At 39.7% G+C, this 24482-nt stretch overlaps 2 protein-coding genes across 7 annotated transcripts in view; one reads left to right on the top strand and one right to left on the bottom strand.

Moving 5' to 3' along the window:
• CLDN10 (claudin 10) overlaps nt 1-24482 on the bottom strand; it is a 1179064-nt gene that overhangs the window by 422925 nt on the left and 731657 nt on the right. The gene's annotated exons all lie outside the window — the stretch shown is intronic.
• Nucleotides 1-24482, top strand: part of ABCC4 (ATP binding cassette subfamily C member 4) — a 286254-nt gene that overhangs the window by 138039 nt on the left and 123733 nt on the right. For all 6 annotated transcript variants that reach the window (XM_050766536.1, XM_050766539.1, XM_050766537.1 and 3 more), the window contains 5 exons: nt 1591-1800; nt 3435-3575; nt 4312-4349; nt 4739-4833; nt 6624-6770. In XM_050766536.1, the coding sequence (XP_050622493.1) occupies nt 1591-1800; nt 3435-3575; nt 4312-4349; nt 4739-4833; nt 6624-6770 (631 nt within the window). The remainder of the gene's footprint in view (nt 1-1590; nt 1801-3434; nt 3576-4311; nt 4350-4738; nt 4834-6623; nt 6771-24482) is intronic.

Below are 24482 nucleotides of genomic sequence, written 5' to 3'. Positions count from 1 at the left end.
GAATCACTTGAACCCGGGAGGCGAAGGTTGCAGTGAGCTGAGATCACGCCATTGCACTCCAGCCTGGGCAACACAGTGAGATCCTACCACACACACACACAAACCATTTTTCCACTGGTGGGCACCCAGGATGAATATGTGTCTGTTCTTGCTGTCGTCCCAGCCCCCTCCCTAACAGCAGACAGAGCACGGTTGCCCCTTGGAACCCACTCTGCATTGCTTGTGAGTACTTGGCTTCTGAGGAAAATTGCCATCCTAGTACCAGTAGGAGTTTCCTTGTGCGTCTCACCATGCTATGTGAAAAGTGGTCATTTCATCAAACTAGGTGTGTCACTTTTACCTCCTATGTGGAAGAAGACTCAATGTATGATGAAGCATTTTTGAATTCTCCAGTTATCAAACTGGTCCAGAGGGCCCAAGGGGTCATTGGATTTTCCTCAGTGGACCCACCTTTTTGGGGGTAGGGAGGATTGGGGTAGCAGGGAGGGTCCTGGCCACCTTCCCCCACCTGACTTGCCTTAGCCAGGAGCTCCTCTCCTTTGATTTGTATTCTGGGAGTTTGCCTAATATTATGTTTGCTGCTGTTTGAGGAAATCAGTTGGGTCTCATTTCATGAGGTATCTCATTTCATGGGGTACACAAATAGTGAAGATATTTGTACATTATTTTCTATGACTTTGTAAGGAGAGAAAACTGTGCAAGGAGGTGTCCCATGGAATGTTGAATTTTCAGTTAGGAATTCCCTGAGTCTTTGGGGCATGTATGTATGTATGTATGTATGTATGTGATGCGGTTTTGCTCTTGTTGTCCAGGCTGGAGTGCAGTGGCTCGATCTCTGCTCACTGCAACCTCCGCCTTCTGGGTTCAAGTGATTCTCCTGCCTCAGCCTCCCGAGTAGCTAGGATTACAGGTGCCTGGCTAATTTTTTTGTATTTTTAGTAGAGGTGGGGTTTCATCATGTTGGCCATGCTGGTCTCAAACTCCTGACCTCAGGTGATCCACCCGCCTTGGTCTTCCAAAGTGCTGGGATTTCAGGTGTGAGCCACCGCACCTGGCCTGTGGGGCAGTTTTAGAGTAAAGACCATGAAGGTGCAGCTCATGGGGTCTGTGTCCAAGTCTGGTTCTCACACCTTTTTCCAGCAGGGCCCATGGCCAGTGGAGGCTTGTGGAGTGCTTCCTACCTGTGCAGATATGCCTGGTCCTACCCCCCTATCAGTGTTAGGTTTCTTTCCTGGAATATCCTTCTCAATTTACTCATTCCTTCAATTCTTATTGCATAAGGCTTATCTCAGTTTTTCATGTGTAATAAGACTACCGATACGGTCACCAACATCTATGTGATAATGATCGCCATTTGCAACACACTATTACCATTTAAAAAATATTCTTCAGTACCTAACATGGGCTCTGGCTGAGAACAGAGCACCCGGTTGTGTATCAGGTTGAATTGTATTAGATTTGTCAACTAGGATTCCGGACCTAAGTATAATCATAATTTAAGATCAGTTACCTTTTCTGGATTAGAATTAGATTAGGTTAACGTTGTCACCTGCAAATGTATCTCTCTGAAATTCTTTATTTTTATTTTAGGGTAAAATGGTGCAGAAGGGGACTTACACTGAGTTCCTAAAATCTGGTATAGATTTTGGCTCCCTTTTGAAGAAGGACAACGAGGAAAGCGAACAACTTCCAGTTCCAGGAACTCCCACGCTGAGGAATCGCACCTTCTCCGAGTCTTCGGTTTGGTCTCAGCAATCTTCTAGACCCTCCTTGAAAGATGGTGCTGTGGAGACCCAAGACGTGAGTTTACCTCCTGTTACAACATGGCCTGGTTTTGTTGACTGCTAATGGCCTTATGGATCTTTAGTCTCCTCTGTTTGAAGCATCGTCTTTTGTCCCAAAGTAGATTCTGTGGTTTCAAGGCCCTGTTCCGTGATATTGGTAGATTAAAACAGAACCAAGGCAAACAACTCTGGTTGGAGTAATCCTTTGCGTGTAGGCTGGGAATGTCATGGAGATGAGTAGCAGGTGTGTGTACTGGTGCAAGTCCCAAGCTGTGTGTGACTCACGCTAATATTACAATTCTTGAATTTACTGTAGTGAAGTCCTAGTTAGTCTGGTGGCCCCCGACTTCTCTTTGCATCCAGAGGCATAATTTGAAGACCGCCTTAGAGAAAGTCCTGCTGTGGGCCACATGAAGTTAGCCACTTTTCCTATATGTTGGAATGTTCTGACGCTGCACGTGGCTGAGGGAGGTATTTTGCCCTGTTGTCAGATGGTTTATGTTAGGCTAGAAGTAGCACGTGCAAAGACCCAACAGTTTCTGACACATAGCAGCCCATCTTCCTTCTTTACCTTTCAAGGGTAGGAGCTGCATCTTACTCATCTTGGTATTCCCAGTGGCCAACATAGAGCTGCTCAGTACATCCTCAGAGTATGTGAATCTCATGCCTTCTAAGTCCTCCAGGCAGAAATGTACCAGAGCTCACTTAAAAACATAGATATTCCTTGCCACACTAACCCTCACTATCCAAATCCAGGAGCCTGAAGGATTCTTGCAGATATTCAGATTAGGCCCTCACATGCCAAATTCTCAGGAGTCAATTTCTGAAACTCAGGAACCAAACAGATTAGGATCATATGCTATCCCTTGCTTTCCAAACTCTGGTTACTCAGACTCACTGCTTGAACCCAGTTACTGTATTGAGCTCATGTTTTGACCTTCTGCTCTTTTATGCTTCCATATTGAGTGATGCAGTTGAGAGTTCCATATCTTTCTGTACATGATTTTGGAACAAGTTTCTGTATGTATACTTGAATTTGGATGTGCTCGGTAAGTGCTGGACATTCTGATGTCATCCTGCCAGCAAGCCATGCCACAGTGTACAAATGATATTTCCTTACCTCTAGTAGAACCCTGAAAGTGGGATGGCTGAGTCCAGGGATTAGTGCATGTAGCTGGGTGTGGTGGCTCATGCCTGTCATCCCAGCACTTTGGGAGGCTGAGGCAAGAGGATCACCTGAGGTCAGGAGTTCCAGACCAGCCTGGCCAACATGGTGAAAACCTGTCTCCACTAAAAAATACAAAAATTAGCCAGGCGTGGTAGCAGGCATCTGTAATCCCAGCTACTCAGGAGGCTGAGGCAGGAGAATCGCTTGAACCTAGCTAGGAGGCAGAGGTTGCAGTGAGCCAAGATCGCTCCACTACACTCCAACCTGGGCAACAGTAGCGAAACTTCGTCTCAAAAAATATTAAATAAATAAAAAGTAAGTACATGTATAGTTTGGCTGGATATTTCCACACCCTTCTCCACAGGAGATGGATCATTTTGGACTTCTGCCTGTTTCCCCACAGCTTTGTCAACAGAGTGCATTGTCATCTTTGGGAACAGTTTTGTATACGATTTTGTCTCTTACCACCCTTTCCTTTGCAGACGGAGAATGTCCCAGTTACACTCTCAGACGAGAACCGTTCTGAAGGAAAAGTTGGTTTTCAGGCCTATAAGAATTACTTCAGAGCTGGTGCTCACTGGATTGTCATCATTTTCCTTATTCTCCTAAACACTGCAGCTCAGGTAAATAATGACATTTGTTTTGTGCCCTCAAAATGATATTTACAGTACCTGTGTTTATGCTATTTTGACTGCATCTTGCAGTTCACTTGGGATCTGAATTGAAATGTGCTGTCTTTGGGGAACAAAGTGAGGGCTGCCTAGTGGTGTCCCATTACAAAGACCTTCTGTGGAAAAAAAAGGGTATCTTTCAATGATTTTAAAATGGAACATGCGTTTTCTTGAGTTCTTGATATCTGGGAGTTTGGGCTCAGCGTAGACCTGAGCTGGAAGAACTATGCAAGTTCTCTGAGCTTTTTATTCTTTCTATTTTTTTCTTTTTCTATTTTTTTTTTTTTTTTTTTTTTGAGACGGAGTTTTGCACTGTTGCCCAGGTTGGAGTGCAGTAGCGCAATCTTGGCTCACTGCAACCTCCGCCTCCCGGGCTTAAGCAGTTCTCCTATCTCAGCCTCCGGAGTAGCTGGGACTACAGGCACATGTGCCACCATGCCTGGCTAGGCTCATTTTTGTATTTTTAGTAGACCTAGGGTTTCATTATGTTGGCCAGGCTGGTCTTGAACTCCTGGCCTTAAGTTGATCTGCCTGCCTCAGCCTCCCAAAGTGCTGGGGTTGCAAGCATGAGCCACCACGCACAGCTTTGAGGGCTTTCTTTCGATTGTCCATGTTAGCGATTGAGAGTTTTGAGTTGGTAAGTCATGCCCAAGTTTGATTTTTGTCTTTGTTGTTTCTCACCTCCTAGGTTGCCTATGTTCTTCAAGATTGGTGGCTTTCGTACTGGTAAGTTATTTCTGACGTATGAAATAGTCAAACATCAATAAGAAGACTCGCTTTTCCGTAGAGTTAGGGGGAGATATTTGTTGATCCTTCTCTTCTAATCCTCACTTAGTTTACCCGAAGAAAAGTTAGAGTGCTTGCTGGTGGAGTGTAACCTGTGGTGGTCTCCACCCATGTCTGATCCGCGGCATCATGTTCACAGACAGTTTCGGGAACTGAAAGTCGTGATTTAAATTGAATTTTTATGAGGTAGATACACACAGGACTATATGAGCTGAGAATCATTTTCCAGCATAAAGCATTTCTCTCAAATTGTGGTTCATTTTTTAAAAAAAGGTATTTCTCTAAATTCCATATATAGCTTAATATTTTTTTCTCCCCATGTTCCATAGGGCAAACCAACAAAGTACGCTAAATGTCACTGTAAATGGAGGAGGAAATGTAACCAAGAAGCTAGATCTTAACTGGTACTTAGGAATTTATTCAGGTAAAGTTAAATCATTTGGTCTATTATATGAGAGGCTGAGGTGCTTACAATGAGCCTGTGTGAGTAACTAGGGCTTCCAGGAGTAATTCAGTAATGTCTTAACAGATTAGGAGTCTCAGTCGAATTTACTCTGTGAATTAATTAGAATAATTATTTTAAAAATCTACTAGAAGAAAGAGGTTGAATGAAGACTCTTAATGTGCTCTGTACTGGATTTTGAAAGTTAAACCAGGATTGAGCATTCAGAAAATCAGCCACTGGAAATATGTGGCTATTGTCTATTCTAATAGGTTGCTTTAGCTAAATCTTATATCATTATACGGATGGGCAGGGGGATTAGAAACGGATCCCCACCCTGTGGTTCGGATTGTTCCAATTCTGTCTAAATAAACCCTGGCTTTTATTGAACTTGGATGAAATCCTCTGGCAGCAAGGCCCCCAAAATAAAAGCATTATTCCCTCCCAGGTATGCAAAGCTCCCTTCAGCACTGCTCATCTCCTGGGCTTCACTAATTACTTAAGAGGGAAGCTGAGCAGGGAAGAATCCAGTGTCTGGGAATTAGGACGCCTTCTATTTCTTACCTTGAGATCACAATGTTATCGCGTCCCCAACTGTGTGATTAATTTAACATTTGGCTTGCCAAACTAATATTAACGCCGCACTCTGTTTTCACAAGAGTGCTTAAAATGTATGTAGCATTACATACTGTTTAAAGGAAATCCTCATCTAAAATTTTAAATATTTCCACAGGAAATGCTCCTACAAGCTTTCCTCAGAGATAGAGTGAGTTATCTTTGGAAGAACCTACTCAGTGAAATTTGGTGTTTATTTCATCTATCGCTTGCTAAGAAATCTGAATCCGTTAGGTGTTTACCTTCCAAATTGACGGACTATGTGAAAACTAAGGGAAGAAGGAAATCGGTTCTATTATGTTTGTGTAGGATGACAGGCTAAGGATAATGCCTGTTGATGGAGTTAGGAATTTGAGCTGCTTTCAGAGGTTAAATAACAGTGACATGTCATCTGAAAGGGAAATATTTGTTATAGAAGTTACCCCCACTGTATTGAGCATTGTGAGTTAAGAGATGTAGGAAAGCTCTTTTAATTTCTATATGAATAATGGATCCTCATTCATGTCTTAATAAAATGTATGATTTATTTTATTCACTTAAAAATGTCTTGTGTCTATGTAAAACACTTAGTGGGGGATTAGTTGCTTATTTAGATTAATTATCTTATGTTAAAATATAATATGTGTTTTCTTGCAATTCAATTATTCAAGAGGTTTTCCACATGCAACTTAATATGGTATTTTTAAATTCTTTAAAGCTACTTGGGCATTTTCTACAAGGAAAAGGTAAATCATTTCTCCTATTCCTTGTTAATATCACATGTTGGTATCAAAACATACCACCTTTTTTAGATTATGGGACATAATGTAAATAATAAGATTTGGAATATGGAGAAGATCAACTACATTTCATGATTATCTGTCTTACTTCTGAGTTTTTAGTAGAACTTGCAATTGAATTAGGAGAGCCTAGAATGAAATTGTATTGTACACCTGATTTTTCTTTTCTGTGCAGTTTCCATTCAGTGAGAAAAAAATAAACTATTTTAATCCTTCTTTGTCAATGTATTTTGTAAATATGTTATACTTTTGTAGAATCCATATGCTTTATGGAATAAATTAAGTAACATCTTTATAAACTACCTGACTTGCTTTAGCAACTGTTGAAGAAAATGCAGAGATATGCTGTGTTCTCTAAGTGATATTTCTTTATTTCAGGTTTAACCGCAGCTACCGTTCTTTTTGGCATAGCAAGATCTCTATTGGTATTCTACGTCCTTGTTAATTCTTCACAAACTTTGCACAACAAAATGTTTGAGTCAATTCTGAAAGCTCCGGTATTATTCTTTGATAGAAATCCAATAGGTAAGTCTGACACCAAGTTTCTCAGTAAGTATGTCTTGTTAACAACACATTTAGGATCTGATTACATTTCCGTCTTTGAAAATGGAAGGGATGCTTGGAAGAAAATCACTATGCATGTTGATTCATTTTCTACAAGAAGCTTCGCTGCTATTTTTCTCCTACTAGAGAAAATCTGAATATTGGTGGGGGGGGGGCGGGGCATACAATGTTTTATTCCAATTTGTATGTGTGTGGAAAAATAAATGAATGTTGACTCTGCAGAATGCTCTAGGAATCCATTTGCTGTGAGGCAAGTGAAGCATCCTGCATTCCCTGTAAACATGTTTAAATGTAGTAGTTGCTAAAACACTGGCTGTGTTTACATAGTGTTAGGTTATGCCATTTTTCGGAGGGGTCTTTGTAATCAGGAATGCTCTGATGTGAGACGGGCTATGTATTTCTTTCTTTCACTGGGAAACCCATTCATTTCTGGAACCACAGGGTTTTTGTATATACCCTGACTGTGAGGTTTCCCTGAAAGACAATACGTGGTTAGTTAAAAGCCAAGATTGGTAAAATGTAAACTCCCCTTCAAGAACAGTTTCTAACTCTGTGGTTTTAAAGTAGACTTTTGGTTCTATAATAGAGACTTTGTTGAACCTGCCATGTAGATCTTCAGTAGCTCGTTTCCTAGCTATACCCAAGTATACCCAGTAGTTTCCAAGTGGTTGATGCCTCTGCACTATGGGCTTCTTACCTGTCTTGCTTCTGAGGCTAGCCTTCCTAACCCGGGTTCCTAGGGAGAGTTAGTAGTGCCTATACATCCCCACCCTGGTCAGTTGAGTGGACTCGTGGGGAGGCCTGAGTGACATTGTGCAAATGATAGCTACCCTCATAGAAGCAGGGAGGAGGCCTGGAGAGAACACAGGCATAGCTTTGGCTTGGCCATTGACTAGCTTTGTGACCAAGGCCAGAGCACATAGGTGCTGTTACACAGGCAAATCTCCAAGCAGATGCTGTAGTTCAAAGTGTGGACTCAAACTAACTGCCTGGGTTCAGTCCTGGTGCTGGTTACTAATTGTTATAGCTGGTTATAGTTACATTCATATTCATATCCTAGTTACTGAATTTTTCTGTGTCACAGTTTTCTTATCTGTAAAATGGGGATACTATTCATACCCACCAAATTGAAATCTTATGAGAATTAAGCATGTTAATACATTCCTAGTACATGAAACTGGGTGTAGCTACATGGTCAGTGCCTAACGAATGTTAGTGGCAGTGAAGTCATGTATCTCTGAATTGAATCACCTTCACTGTGGGATGGAAATTACTCCTACCTTCTCTGTTTTACATGATTTTCGTGAAGATTAAGGAAGCCTATTCTGGAAGGCATCTCGTGTAGATTTATTTAACGAAACTTTTCAGTCCAAGCACGGTGCAATGTGCAAGGATTTGTAAACTGCAGAGACCACACAAATATCGGTCTGATTTCAGCTGTTATTAGAAAGTCATTGGAGGACCTCTGCACTCTTACAGCTGTAACGTCGCGCCACTTTGCCAGTTAATTTGAAACTACAGTCATAACGTTTGGAGCATTAAGTGGGACTGCATTTCTGTTATCACAGGCCTCGGAATGTTCATGACTACCATTAACCAGCCTCTCCATGTTCGAGACCTGTGGGCTTCTCCTCGTGCTGATTTATTTTTTATTCAGGGATTTGGAACCCAGTCTAAATCTTGGAGGTCACTAATCTTACGGCAGCACATGAGTGTTTATCTTGCTTCCTCCTCCTATATCTATTAGCATGACTTTATTCCTTCAACAAAATAGAAGCCCAAATAAGTACCCCGAAGAGAAGCCTACTTTGTCCAGAACGTTTAGAGGTCATGAATTATTTACTTTTTTTAGTGGTAGATGTTGAAAAAATTATATTTAAAGATTAAAAGTTTTTTAATGGTAGAATTAAAATTTTCATTTAGGTGAAATTTTTGTACTTTTTACAATGGTGAAGGGTACACAAAATCTGTGAATTATGCCTCAGAATTCACATTACTGATTGTATGTGCTCCGATGGTTATATATATGTATAGAATTAATTTAGAGATAAGGTCTCATTCTGTTGACTAGGCTGGAGTGCAGTGGTGTGATCACAGCTCACTGTAGCCTTGATCTCCTGGGCTCAAGCGATCCTCCTGCCTCAGCCTCCCAAATAGTTGGGACCACAGGCCTCTGCCACCATGCCCAGCTAATTATTAAAATTTATTTTATTATATTTTGAAGAGATGGGATCTCACTGTGTTGCCCAGCTGGTCTCGAACTCCTGTGCTCAAGGGATCTTCCTGCCTCAGCCTCCTCAAGTGCTGGAATTACAGGCATGAGCCACTGGACCCAGCCAGCTTTATAATATAAATAAAAATTCCCCTCTAGGATAGTGAGGCAGGCATGCTCCATTTTTCAGTACTCTTAAATATACATGTTAAATGTGTATAAGTATCTGGCATGATGTTGTGCCCCCTAAATTGCAGAGTGTTCTTTGAGTAGGGTAGAAAGACTGGGAAGCATGTCTGAATACTTAGTTATTAAAAGCAAGCTCTTAGAAGAGCCCTGGGGAAGTTTCCTATGAGCTCAGCATCCTGATATTCTCCCAGATTTTAGAAAACTTAGGAAACGGGGAGGACCTCTGCTGGCATGTAGTTTTCCAGTAAGCTCACCCTGGGATGGCGAGTGGCACAGAAACTCCAGGTGACTCACACCAGGGGTCTGGCTAGACGTCCCTCGTATCCCCATCTCCAGTGCCCTTGGGCTGGAATATTCTCAGTGCCTGATCTGCAGCTAGAAATGTCTTCTCCATTATTTTATGGCCGCTCCCACCCCAGATGTGCCGTCCCCTCATCATGCTTCTGCCCAGATCCTCATCCGTGTGGTTAATGAATGGGCGGCCCTTGCTGCTGACTCACAGAACCAGATCTTCTGGAAGGGTCCCCCTGACTACCCCACTGTGGTCCCAAGTTCACTTACTTGGATTTAGGGAGAAGAGGAAGGTAAACCTTCCAGGTTTGTGTTTCTTCTTAGCAGTGAAGTTTCTGTTTCTTTTCTCTTTTTTTTTTTTTTTTTTTTTTTTGAGACAGAGTCTCGCTCTGTTGCCCAGGCTGGAGTGCAGTGGTGCGATATCGGCTCACTGCAAGCTCTGCCTCCCGGGTTCACACCGTTCTCCTGCCTCAGCCTCCCGAGTAGCTGGGACTGCAGGTGCCCGCCACCATGCCCGGCTAATTTTTTGTACTTTTTTAGTAGAGATGGGGTTTCACCATGTTAGCCAGGGTGGTCTCGATCTCCTGACCTTGTGATCCAGCCGCCTCGGCTTCCCAAAGTGCTGGGATTACAGTCATGAGCCACTGCACCTGGCCTGAAGTTTCTGTTTCTAAGAAGGCCACGCTTCTCCAACATGCAAGACATTAAGTTCCTCTCCATTTCGAACCCATCTATGGTTGCATGAAATTCGTCTTTGTTTATATAATACAATACCTTTTTATCTACTGGTCTTTCATTAACCTGATAAATCTTAAGTTAGCAGGATAAAATGTGAGGCAAACCAATGTGCTGCCTTAGAATGACAAGAGACAGTTCTCTTTCTTTTTTCTTTTCTTTCTTTCTTTCTTTCTTTCTCTTTCTTTCTTTCTTTCATTCTTTCTTTTTTCTTTCTCTCTTTCTTTTCCCTCCCTCCCTCCCTCCCTCCCTCCCTCCCTCCCTCCCTCCCTTCCTTCCTTCCTTCCTTCCTTCCTTCCTTCCTTCCTTCCTTCCTTCCTTTCTTCCTTCCTTCCTTTTCCTTCCTTTCTTTCATTTCCTTCCTTCCTTCCTTTTCCTTCCTTTCTTCCTTTCTTTTCTTTTTTTGAGACAGAGTCTTGCTCTGTTGCCCAGTCTAGAGTGCAGTGGCATGATCTTGGCTCACTGCAATGTCCACCTCTTGGGTTCAAGCAATTCTCATGCCTCAGTCTCCTGAGTAGTTGGTATTACAGATGTCTGCCACCACACCCAGCTAATTTTTTTTTTTTTTTTTTTTTGTATTTTTAGTAGAGACAGGGTTTTACCTCCTACTGTTACTGAGATAGCAATTTTTCCCAGAAGCCAAGTACTGACTAGCATTGCAGAGCTGGGTCTGAGGGGCAAACGTGCTCTGTCTGTTGTTGGGAGGGGGCTAGACCCACAGCAAGAACAGACACACATTCATCCAGGGTGCCCACCAGTGGACAAATGGTGGTTGTTGTGTGTGTGTGTGTGTGTGTGTGTGTGTGTGTGTGTGTGTGTGTGTGTGTGGTAGAGTCTCATTCTGTTGCCCAGGCTGGAGTGCAGTGGCATGATCTCAGCTCACAGCAACCTCTGGCTCCCAGTTTCAAGTGATTCTCCTGCCTCAGCCTCCCGAGTAGCTGGGATTACAGCATTCACCATCACACCTGGCTAATTTTTGTATTTTTAGTAGAGATGGGGTTTCACCATGTTGACCAAGCTGATCTCGAACTCCTGACCTCAGGTGATCCACGCATCTTGGCCTCCTCCTAAAGTGCTGGGATTACAGGCGTGAGCCACTGCGCCCAGCCAAGAGCGTTTTCCTTTCTCGTCTTTTTATCCTTCTCTCACCCATTGTTAGTTTTTATTCTTTCCTCCTTTGAGGTAGGTTGGTAATGGGATCGCATGTGTCTGTTAAGAAACCTCACATTTTCAGCTGCCCCTGGACACCTCCTGCATATTTTGATTATGACCTGAGTTGAAGAGAGCATTTGCAGACATTTTCTGATGCTGTTCGCTGCGTCTACCTCTTCCTAGTCAGTTTTTTTGTGTGTCTTAGCCCTGTTTCCATTCTGTTCCAATCATAATAAATGGGTAACGCAAATCCTAAGTCAAGAGTAAGTCTTCAGAAACTAAGAGATGACTTTTATTTGAAATGTAAATCCTGTTTTCCTGGCGTGGGCAGAATTAATTTTGCTTTTGATATCCAGCACAAGAGGGCAGCATGGTCTGCAGTATTTCAGTGACATAATGTAAGAGCACCTCGTGGCAAAACCTGGTTTTTAATTTAAAGCTTTCTTGGAAATTCTATTTTTATAGCTTGGGTCTTTGTATTTTGATATGTGTTAATATGGAATTTAAAAAGTAATTTTGTGGTGTCTTATGTTTGAAACATGAAAGTCTTTGTGGAAGATGTTTTTCTGATGTTGTCTTGGAATACCTAGCTTTTCAAACAGGGTTTTTTGGATTTCCTAATTACACCTTCTTGACTAGTAACTGGAATAGGCAGACGCTGACATCTTGACTGGTTGGATGCATTTTAATTCCTGAAGCATACATTATGATTTGCTTGTATGATGTTTCTGTTTTCTTTGTAAGCATGAGTTTGCAGAGAAAGATAGCTACACAGTTAGTTTCTTTAGTTTTTTTCCATGCCAACAGAGTTAGCAGAGACATTTTATTCTTATTAGGTCTCTACAATTTCACTCTTTGTTTTGGAGAAAAGATGAGCAGTTTGTTGTCCTGTTTTCTCATGCCTAATTATGGTGACATGACATTTAGCTAAGTACACTGACTCTAATGGATGCCAGATAAATATTTGTTTACTTGCTTTCAATTTGTTAATTTGGCTTTAAGAACCCAAGAACTGGTGTTGGTAGAAGTGTTTGTTTACTCTCTCGGGGAAGTATAAAGTTAATATTGGGTTACAGCCAGTATGTTTCACACAACTGGTTTTTCTCCAGTGCGTGCGCAGGGAGTATGTGCGTGTATGTATGTTCATTGATGCCTTCAACAGTGTAACAACAAAAAAAACAGATTCATATCGTTCTTTTTTCTTTACAGATTAAGGTAAATGAGAGCTAAAACGCTACAAAAAAGAAAAAAGAAACATTGACTTCTTCCCATGTTTCTTTTTTTTTTAATGCAGTGGAAGGTGCTTGTGGTCACTGAGGTATGGAATGTGAATGCTAGTACTAGATTTTAAGACAGGCATATTCTCCTATGTTCCTGAATCAAAAATCTAGGGTTGCCCCAGTGGTTAAGATTCCCAGCTTTTAGCCAGGTGTGGTGATGCGTGCTTGTAGTCCCAGCAGCTCGGGAGGCTGAGTCAGGAGGATCACTTGAGTCTGGGAGGTCAAGACTGCAGTGAGCTGTGATTGGGCCACTGCACTCCAACCTGTCTCCAAAAAAAAAAAAAAAAAAAAAAAAAAGATTCCCAGCCTGACTGAATGGCAAGTTAGGCTCTGTAGATGATTTCACAAATACAAACTATCCTGCTTTTGGATGTGCATCCTACAGGGATTGAGGGGAGGAGGGTGGTAGTGCTTTGAACTATTGTTCTGTTTCTGAAACCTGGAAAGGGACTCTGGAATCCACTGCAAGTTGCTAAATAATTCGTGGAGAACTGAAAAGTGAGCTGAGAGCAGCCTCCATGGTGAGGTTTTTATATGATCAGGAAGACTGTCTTGTGATACTTTATAAAATCTAATGTCCATATCCTGCTTCCTTGCCAGAAAAAAAGAGTCATCAATAGAGAAGAAACATAATTGTAGGGATACCTATTTATCTGTTTATTCAGTTCAAATGACCACTGGAGTTGGTGCTAAATGTGCATTTTTAACAAGTATAATATTTCAGCACTGTCAAAATTACCTCTACAATAATAGGCCTGTTAAATTATAGCTCTATAAGCTAGGGGGTAAGATGGCTCTGCCCAGCACACATTAATCTGTGCCTGTTCACACAAGTGATTCTGCTGAGCAGGTAGCATGTTTAAACAAGAAATACTGGTCCTAAAACCTCTGATTTATGGTAGGTGTTGTTTTGACACGGCACCATTCAGACAATTTACAAGGCAAGGCTTCGTGCTAAAATATTTCCTCAGCGTCATCATTCGTCACCAGTATAAATATTCAGGAGTGATGCGGGAAAATTGGTAATATGCCCATTGATGCCAAATCACTCGCTGTGTTTCCTTTCAAGTGAGATCTGTTGTGGATATGGTTAAAAGAAGCTACGATTTTTCTTCCTTGAGAGCAGATGAGCTGTAAGAAATTGAGAATAACAACCATCCTGACAGCTTTCATGTACTCATCTTGCCTATATTGCTTTTAATTCTGGCTTAAGTCCTGCGGGCTTTCCCTCCCACCCCCTTGCCTGATGCATATTGTAAAGAACATATTTATATGTACATTAGTTAGTTTAAGAGGCTTTTTGTGTTCAAAGGAAGAAGTTAGTCATCACCAGAAAAGCTTTGTTGCAAAACAAAAACACACATTTCCCCTTTCATTTTTTCTTGTTAATAATAACAAATGCTAGTGACTATAAAGGGAATAACACAAAAGATTGCATCAATCATAATGATTCTCAATAGCCACATAAATATTGTTTTTTCAGCTTTGAATGAAACAGCTAAGAGTTTGAAGTAGGTGTGGTAATTAAATCCTGTCGGGTTGTCACAAATTAAAAATAATGTTTTTTCACATAACAATGGTTATATGTACTTAAACTCTTATCGGGGTGATACGAAGTCATATTTTATGGGAGTTGCTCATTTACTGCTAATAGTATCATAAAAGCCTTTGTTAGGAGTTTAAATAGTTACATAGTTACATATATTTGATTGCTATTGTTATTTTGTCAGCAATCTGCATGTAAGCGATTACTGTAGCACTTATCTACGGCTGGTAAATATTGCACCATTTTGGCATACATTTTTAATCTACTAGAATGTTCTGATTCATGTTTTTTCTACATAATAATTCATACATGGAAATACTGACAACTTAGTAACAGAGAAAGCACTGTGTTTGTGGTTGTCCAATAAAATGTTAAAAAGATAAAAAAAATTAGGGAAGCATGTGCTTTGTTCAAAGTGATAATCATGTAATATTTCAGGAAATTATAAGATGACGTTTTACTTAATTGTATTAAATTGTTTTCCTGTAGTGTATATAATGTGATACCTGCATGTGTTTGAATACGCCTGTATCTCTCTGTCTCTTTCTCTTGATATATGTAAGTTCTCCACTTCAGTCTAATGGCCATGGCTATGGTTTTAATGCCCCCCATTAACTGATTTGATATGTGTTGTCTTTATCTTTACCTTCAGCTAACTTGGAACCAGCTAACTTGGAACTCAGGGCTTTGTAGCATATCCCAATATCTGCTGTTAATGTGTGCTTAGTAATTTGGCATTAGCCTATGGGATGTGTGACTGATAGTAGTAATTCAAGTGTTGTCATTTAAAACTGTCCCCCCACTGTTAGGTCAACAGTTAGCTCTCTGTGACCTTATTGTCAGAAAAGAAAGTATCTTCATGACTTAGTTCTTAGCTGTTGTATAACCATTTCTAGAGAAAATAGAACACTGTTTCTGGAATAACCTAGTAATATTCCATTAGCCACTTGCAGTGGCCGATTTCAACATGAATAAATATTGATAAGTATATTACGGAGAGCCTGATATGTACAAAGCATAGTTTTTGGACACTGAGTGGAAGTTGTTGGGATTTGCTAGCTGGAAACGCTGTTTTGTTTTACTGTAAGGCCAACTGCTTCCCCTCAAAGATTTGACTTTGGAGTTCTCATGAGAACTCTGGTTTTCATTTATAACTGGAGTTTTAATTTGAGAGTTTTCCATTTGTAACTGGAGTTTAATTTGAGTTTTATATGAGAACTGATTTTCATTTATAATTGGAATTTTCATATTCCATTATTTTATTCTGCCCCCTTTATTATAAATATGATTATTTATATTGCCGTGAAGACACTGGAAAAAAAATTAGAATATTTACAACATTGGGGTTGTGACATTTTGTTTTCCATAAAGTTTAAAACTTTTTTGCTTTTATCAAGTTTTTGATAGTATTTATGAAAATGATAGTTACATTCTAATTTACGTAATTATGTATTTACCGCCCTTGTCTTGTGTTAGACTTGTTTTCCCCTGTCTTCTTGGAGCTTATCTGTTGTTTCCTTGCTAAATCCCCTGAACCCAGGATTGGATACACTGTATCTGATTAGTAAATATTTGTTGGCTGGACAGAACAAGAAATAGTTCCAAGAGTGCATTTGCATCTCTTTAAGCAACACCCATAAAGAACAATGGGACTTTACAGTGTTGAAATAAAGTTAGAGTGTTTTTTTGTCTTACAGCTGGTACTTATATTAAATTTAACTCTTGCCTCCAATTTTCTTTTTCAAAAGTACAGTTTGTAATAGATTACTTGTGGTGGACTTTGTTTCTGACACATGATGGCCTGAAGAGAAAACCATACATTGGTTCTTTGGAAGCTGTGATTTGTGGAACTAGACCAAGTTCTCCTGTTGTTTCCCAGTCAAAGAAATGCAACTGTCAAACACCTAATAAATTTCTTTGGGGTTTAGTTGTGTGTTGAAGGTGACTTTTAACACTCTGTGGGTTAAATGTCTGGTACTGTATAGTTTTATTTCATAAACTGCATGCCCTTAAGAAGTAAAGAGAGGAATTAATCCATTTAAAATCATCAGTAGACATTTAAAATCTGTTCTTGCACAAGGAGTCGATGTGTTGAGATGCCCCAATTCTGCTAGGATCATAGTTTGTGGGAACTAACTCAGTCACTTCTGTTAGCCTCAGGGTTCTAACAGGTAAAAAGAGGCTTTTTCATTCATCAAGCATTTATTGGTCTTCTACTCATTGTCACCTGTGGTCCCAAACATTGGAACAAAAGTACCTGTTTTCAAGGGACTTGGAAACTTAAATAGTTGCAGACAGTTTTCTTTTTCTTCTTCCTCCTCCTCCCCTTCTCCTTCTTCTCCTTCTTCTCCTCCTCCTTCTCCTTCTTCCTTCTTCCTCCTCTTCTTCCTCCTTTCTTCTTTCTTTCTCTTTCTTTCTTTCTTTCTTTCTTTTCTTCTTCCTCTTTCTTTTCTTCTTCCTCTTCCTCTTCTTCTTCCTCTTCCTCTTCTTCTGATTCTTCTTCTTTTTTCTTTTTTCTTGAGACAGAGGCTTGGTCTGTTGCCTCAGCTGGAGTGCAGTGGTGTGATCTCAGTTCACTGCAACCTCTGCCCACTGGGCTCAAACAGTTCTCTTGCCTCAGCCTCCCAAGTAGCTGGGACTACAGGCATGTGCCACCACACTTGGCTAATTTTGTATTTTTAGTAGAGACGGAGTTTCACCGTGTTGGCCAGGCTGGTATCGAACTCCTGACGTCAAGTGATCTGCCTTCAACCTCCCAAAGTGCTGGGACAGGTGCGAGCCACCGCACTAGACCAACAATGGATTATTTCTAAAAACCATCCTGTGTAAGAATCTATGATCTCATATCAAAAAGATGCATATTAAAATTAATGCAGCTGCCAAATGGAAGTCCAAATACTCTTCTAGATACACCCAAGACACAAGCATAGCTCCATCGGATATGTCTTCTTCATAATTCATTGGCCTTGATTTTATAAAATTTCCAAAAACAGTTCTTTCAGCACTTCAAAACCAATTGTGTTCAAAATGACATCATACCAGTGGGAGTAGCAGAGGTGTTCAGGAAACAAAATAAATGATTATTTATTTCAGATCATAATCTCTAAGCTTATAGTAGACTCACAATTTCTAGCCAGACTCTTGACTGGGCCTAGAGGCTTTTCTGAGCCACTGGGGAAGATCTAAGTGCTACAGTTCAGCTCAGGAAAGTGTGTTGGAGAAAGGGGAGGGACCGCCAATGTTGCCCTTTACAAGTACCAGCACACGCTTTGGGCTTTAAGAAGTATTGATAGGAGAAAACATAAGTAATGATGTTTTCCCTGTAAGTAATGTTATCATGAAATCAACTATGATCCACTGAGTGTTCTCATTCTTGGTCACCAGGATTAATATTTGAGAAATTTCTTGCTCATTTAAATAGAAGCTCTTTCATATCTCAAATAAAGACTCGACAAGCTTCAAAGTACATTTTGAGGCCCTGGCAGTGGGGAAGGGAGAGGGAGGGGGAGGAAAAAACAAGTACATTTTGAGAGGAAGTTTATTAAAAACAAGTTCTCTGTTCTGGAAACATTTTCCTTTCATGTCTTGTTTGCATTTGCATTTTAATAGATTATATCACATGGGCAAATGTTCCAACCTCTTGAACACCTGGAAAGCCTGTCTTAGACTTGTTCTGGTGTTTAGAAATCTTTAGGCAGACAGTGTTCCAAATACAATCATGCTCGCCAGGCATGGTGGCTCATGTCGTATAATCCTAGCTTGGGAGGCTCAGGCAGGAGGATCGCTTGAGGCCAGGAGTTTGAAAGCAGCTTGGACAATAGCAAGACCCCATCTGTAAAAAACAAAGTAGCTGTGCACAGTGGCGTGTGCCTGTAGTACCAGCTCCTCATGAGACTGAGGTGGGAGGATTGCTCAAGCCCAAATGTTTGAAGCTGCAGTGAGCTATGATTACTGTATTGCCCCCCAAGCCTAGGAGTCAGCATGAGACCCTGTCTCTGAAACTGTGCAGCACCATCTGAGAAAACAGTATATCTCCCCTGGTTGATCTTCAGCCTGATAGTAGCTAATCAGACTTCTCTCTGAACTTCAAGTGGAAGTTTATAGAAATGTTCTTTTGCTTCAGTGACTGGTCTCATTCCTCACTCTGATAGAAGCACGTAATAGAAGAGTTCAGAGATTTTGAGGGTGGTAGGAAAAAATAGTGTACCCAGTTCTGTGTTCCGCACAATGATATTGGAACAGGGAATATAGTTGAAGTAGATTTACCCTTAAATATATTTTCTCCACATATAATTCCACATACCTTGATCAGCAGTGGTGCTTTGAGGCATAGAATCATGGATCATTTTTCTTCATTACCTTTACATATTTAAAAGTAGAGTAGGAAGGAAATGGTTACTTTTTTTAAAGTAGTCATTATTTTTAATTTTTTTTCCTCCTGTTGGTGTCAGAATGGCCTGGGCACATAAAATTTATTTCCTTTGGGGGAACTATAAATTTATTCTTCTTCTCTTTTTGGAGAATAAAATGGTAGTAACATCTTACAATTATCCCATGCGAATATAAATCTTCTCTATATACTCCCTATTACTTAGCATGAAAATGAAGAGGGAGTCAAGTATAGTTTAATAAGTTCTGCCAATGAACTGTATTGTAGACAGAAGTATTTCTTATTGGTGCCAAGTTGGAAAAGTTAGTCTTGACGTGGTCCTGTAAATGAAAGGAAAATCAACACATACATTTCAGGATGATGAGTGATCAGTGTTACTAGAAAAGTGTTCTTCTTTCACTTTAAGATTAAATAAATAGTTGTTGACATAAATAGCCAGAGTAATAAAAGGGAACACCTGTGTAATCCAGCCATCAGCAGTTTTATTATACAATCAGATAAGCTGCTGTTTGTTAAGGAATTGTCAAGTCTTTAGACCCGATGAATAGGTTTAGCTCATACGTTAGAGAATTTTAAAAACTGAACAGAAGAAGCTTTAATTTCCCTTGATGCCAAATGTTCTAACCACTCTCATCTCCTTTCACACATGAGAAGCTGTAGGAGTTTAAAGCTTAATTGACCTAGCCTTCAGGTATGTCTTCTTCCATTAGTTATTGCTCTACTAAAGTAGCTAAATGTTCTAGATGAGATTAGGGTTTGAAATTTTATATGGCAAAATAGGTACCTCATCATTTTTGGATAAACATTGGGTATTTTTTTCTAATACAGCTAATCTGTTCTCTCCCTTTAATTCTCATGTCCACTTTTCATTTGATGTTAAATGAGAGAGAACTTTGGTTGTCATTTAAGAACCTCTTGAGCAAAACAGTTATCTTAAGAAGCATTGATATGGGGTGTGTGTGTGTGTGACAGGGTTTAGGGGAGAGGGAGAGAGGGACTTTTTAGTTAGATTGTCCCACCACAATAAGAATTATATTATTGGATTCTCTTAATAACATGTGAAATTTAAAATTTGAAAATTAATCAGCAAATAAAATGTCCTTTGACTTCACCCACAGCAAATGGAAGGATTTTTCTTTATTTTCTAATAGGGGATTTAAACCACTATATGATTTGGGATCCATGGTACCCTTTTGGTAAAAAGCCTGACTTTGGAATCAGCCTGCCCAAATGTGAATCTCAGTTCTACCTTGACGACTTACTTAACCTCTTTCTGCTTCAACTTATTTATAGCATGGCGATGATGTTAACAGTACAATTCTTTTTTTGTGTGAGTGAAAATTAAGAGAATCAATATATGAAAAGAATTTGATATGGTACCTAGCAGCTAAAAATTGATTTTTTTGACTATTGTTGTGATGAAATTTTAGTAGTTTTCAAAAATGCACAAATTCCAAATCTGCTAGTTTTGATAAAATAATGGGATTTTGGAAAGGGTGTCTGTGTTTTCCTGGGTGCAAAGAAAAATAGATAAATGACCAAGACTAACAAGCCACAAAAGAAAATCAATAGAGTATTTTTTTGTTTGTTTGCATGTTTTCTTTTTGGTTGTGTTTTCAATGGGGCTTAGCTTCATTCCAGAGTTAATTTTAAATTTAATTTGGTTTTACAATGAGAGCTCAATTTTGCATGTAAGTACCAAACATCTGGTTTACTTTTTGTTTGAAAACGATACAGCTGAAGTTTAGTACAGAAGTCTATTGTGTAATTAAGGAAAGACAGTTTGAAATTTTGTAAAATAAGTTCTATTTAAATGGAATACTGGAATTATTCCAGAGAAGTGGATATACTTCTTAGGAGTAGGAGAAACTTACATTATTTTTTTTTAAATGCTATAACTGGTCCAAATGTATAAATTCTATGTATTCACCTTTTTCAAAAAGCATGAAAAATGACAAATTTCACAAGTGAAAGTTAAAGTTGACCTAAGGCAGTTTTAGATTGTTGAGCCTTCAAATTTTATTCATGGGATGTTTCTAGAGACAGTCTGTGGTTTGTTCACTCCAGTTAATTCTGGGCAATCTTTCTACATTTCTATCAGATGGACATTCTGATACTTTAAAACTTCCTCTTGCGCAAAATACGTTTAAAGCAACCTGGGAAGAAAATGAGATTTCTGGTTAGTTCTTATAAACTATAAATTATGTTTTTAAGACATTTAAAGGAATAATAAATCAAACACAGCAGATCACTCCTGTTACTGCACGATTATCATCAATAAACTAACAATTAAAATGCCATAAAGTACTGACTGGATATCATACTAGCATTGTGATATATAAAAAAATAGAGTTCGGGGTGGAGAGACCTAAATGAAGACAGGACACCTACTAATTTTCCACCCGCCTGCCAGGTAGTTGTGTCTTCAGGCAGAGACACCCAACTAGTCCGGGGTCTTAGAATTCAACCTCAGTAATATCAGAAAGGCCCTCAGCTCAGAACTGCGACGATTCTCTCATTCTGTGCATCTCTTTTAGAGATAATTTGATAAGAGCTTAAGAAAGTCAAAAATAGGTTGTTTGTAAGATGTCAGAGGATTTTTGTAATAGTTTTGCCCCACCCTTGAATGTTTTAGAGGTCTGTTGGAGGACAGAAGTTTTGGTTTCTGGCAGTTACATTCTAGTTCTCTACCAAATTGAGGATCAGCCAGAGGTACGATACATTTGGAATCTTTCCCTGTGTCTTATAATTTTATAGCAACATTATAAATTTATTTGACAACTTAAGCATATAAAACTTCTGTCACTTCCGTCGTTTCGTTTCATCTGCAGTAGCAACAAAGCAACAAGAAATCTGTTGCAGGCTCTCTGCCTCTGAGCATCCACACAGTAGATCCACCCTCTTCTTTGCCTTCTTGCCCAATACTCTTGTTATTGTCCCTATCGGTTTTTATGTGGCAACCGCAGAGATGTGATGCCTGTAATTGAAAATTAAATGATTGCCATAAATCATTAATCAGACTGCAGATTATAACAGCATTTATTAAGCATCTCAGTAGGCCAGCAGTGTGCTGGGAATTTTGCATAAGGTAACCAACCAATTACTGTCTTCTGAATTCTGTCTGGGTATTTTCCTGTTTCTTTCTTCCAACTTTTATTTTTGGTTCAGAGGGTACATATGCAGGTTTGTTACATGAGTAGATTACATGTGGCCGGGGGGTTTGGTGTATGGATTATTTTGTCACCCAGGTAATGAGCGTAATACCTGATAGGTAATTTTTTGATCCTTGCCCTCCTCCTACCATGAAGTAGGTCCCAGAATCTGTTGTTGTTTCCTTTCTTTTTTTTTGTTTTTTTTGTTTGTTTTTTGTTTGTTTGTTTGTTTTTGAGACGGAGTCTTGCTTTGTCACTCAGGCTGGAGGGCAGTGGCACAATCTCAGCTCACTGCAACTTCCGCCTCTGGGGTGTAAGCAATTCTCCTGCCTCAGCCTCCCCAGTAGCTGGGATTACAAGTGCATATCACCATGCCTAGCTGGTTTTTGTATTTTTAGTAGATGTGGGGTTTCACCATGTTGGCTAGGCTGGTCTCAAACTCCTGACCTCAGGTGATCCTCCCGCCTTGGCCTTCCAAAGTACTGGGATTACAGCTGTGAGCCACTGTGCCCGGCTTGTTGTTTCCTTCACAGAGTCCACATGTATTCAGTGTTTAGCTCTTGTTTATAAGTGAGAACATGCGATATTTGGTTTTCTGTTTCTGTGTTAATTTGCTTGGGATAATGGCTTCCAGCTCCATCCATGTTGCTGCAAAGGGCATAATTTTGTTCTTTTCTATGGCTGTGTAGTATTCCATGGTATGTATGTACCACATTTTCTTTATCCAGGCCACCATTGATGGGCACCTAAGTTGACTCCTTGTATTTGCTGTTGTGAAGAGTCCTATGATAAACACACAAGTGCATGTGTCTCTTTTTTTGATATGGGGTCTCACTCTGTTGCCCAGTGCGGTGGCAAGATCTCAGCTGACTGTAGCCTCTACCTCCTGGGTCAAGTGATTCTCCCATTTTAGCTTTCCAAGTATCTGGGACTACAGGCATGTGGTACCTAATTTTTTTTTTTTTTTAAGGTAAAGATGGGGTTTTACCATGTTACCCAGACAGGCTGGTTTTGAACTCCTGGGCTCAACTGATCAGCCCATCTCAGCCTCCCAAAGTGTTGTGATCATAGGCATACGCCGCTGTGTCCAGCCATGCGTGTCTTTGTGGTAGAATGATTTATTTTCCTTTGGATATATACCCAGTAGTGGATTGCTAGGTTGGATGGTAGTTTTGTTTTAAGTTCTTTGAGAAATCTCCAAATTGCTTTCCACAATGTCTGAACTAATTTCCATTTCCTCCAACAGTGTATATGTGCTCCCTTTTCTCTGCAACCTCACCAGCATCTGTTATTTTTTGACTTTTTAATAATAGCTGTTCTGACTGGTGTGAGATGATATCTCATTGTGGTTTTGATTTGCATTTCTCTGATGTTTAGTGATGTTGAGCGTTTTTTCATATGCTTGGTGACTGTGTGCGTGTCTTCTTTTGAGGAGCATCTGTTTTTGTCCTTTGCCCAATTTTTTTAATGGACTTGTTTGTTTTTTCCTTGTAAACTTAAGTTCCTTATAGATTCTGTTCTTTTTGCTTAGGATTGTTGTGGCTCTTTGGACTCTATTTTTTGATTCCATATGAATTTCAATATAGTTTTTTCTAGTTCTGTGAAAAATGGCTTTGGTAGGTTGATAGGAAGAGTATTGAATCTGTAAATTGCTCTGGGCAGTATGGCCATTTTGACAATATTGATTCTTCCTATCCATGAGCATGGAATATATTTCCATTTGTTTGTGTAGTATCTGATTTTTTTCAGTCATGTTTTGTAATGCTTGATGTAGAGATCTTTTACGTCCTTGGTTAGCTGTGTTCCTAAATATTTTATTTTTTTGTAGCAGTGGTATTCTTGATTTGGCTGTTGGCTTGGATGTTAGTGGTGTATAGAAATGCTACCGGTTTTATGCATTGATTTTTGTATCCTGTAACTTTGCTGAAGTTGTTTATCAGATCTGGGAGCTGTTGGGCAGAGAATATGGGGTTTCCTAGGTATAGAATCATGTTGTCTACGAAGAGAGGTAGTTTGACTTCCTTTTTCCTATTTGGTTGCCTTTTCTTTCTTTCTCTTGCTTGATTGTTCTGGCTAGGACTTCCAGTATTATGTTGAACAGGAGTGGTGAGAGTAGGCCTCCTTGTCTTACCGGTTATTAAGGAGAATGCTTCCAGCCATTGTCCCTGGGCATTTTCTAAAGTTATGTCGCCCATTCCTATATATTATAATATTTTATGTTATCATCACGCTTCAGCCCCTCAGGTAAGGGTTAAGTTATGTTTAGTATAGTAATTCCTTTCCAGTTAATGTGGATATCTTATTAATCGTATTTTAAAAAATTTGACAAATTTACGTGACCTGGAAAATCCATCACATATAACAGGTGTCACAATGTGTATGTAATGAACGCATTTATCTGTCTGAATGTGTGTGTGTGTGTGTAATGTTGATATGAGAATTCTAATTTGAGTTACATGTGTGAAACTGAGAAGTATTTTAACCTCTATCTTCTTCACCTTCTGAAATGTTTACTCAGCTTTTACATAAACTTGCTTTTGTCAATTTTCAGAAGGATTTAGCATTTGAAAATGAGTTAGTCCCACAATGGGAGAAAAAAGTTTTTACTGTGTAGTCAAGGTTTCTGCTTCTGTAAACTACATGATCACTTTTGCCTGTTATCATGGGCCTACGTTTTCTAGACTTCTAGCAGTACATTGGCATGACTTTCTAAATCAAGTTTTTAT

Source organism: Macaca thibetana, chromosome 17 (assembly GCF_024542745.1).
Source record: "Macaca thibetana thibetana isolate TM-01 chromosome 17, ASM2454274v1, whole genome shotgun sequence".
In the NCBI taxonomy this organism is placed as follows: Eukaryota; Metazoa; Chordata; class Mammalia; order Primates; family Cercopithecidae; genus Macaca; species Macaca thibetana.
Note: the sequence above shows the minus strand (reverse complement) of the source record. Positions and strands in the feature narration are given on the sequence as shown.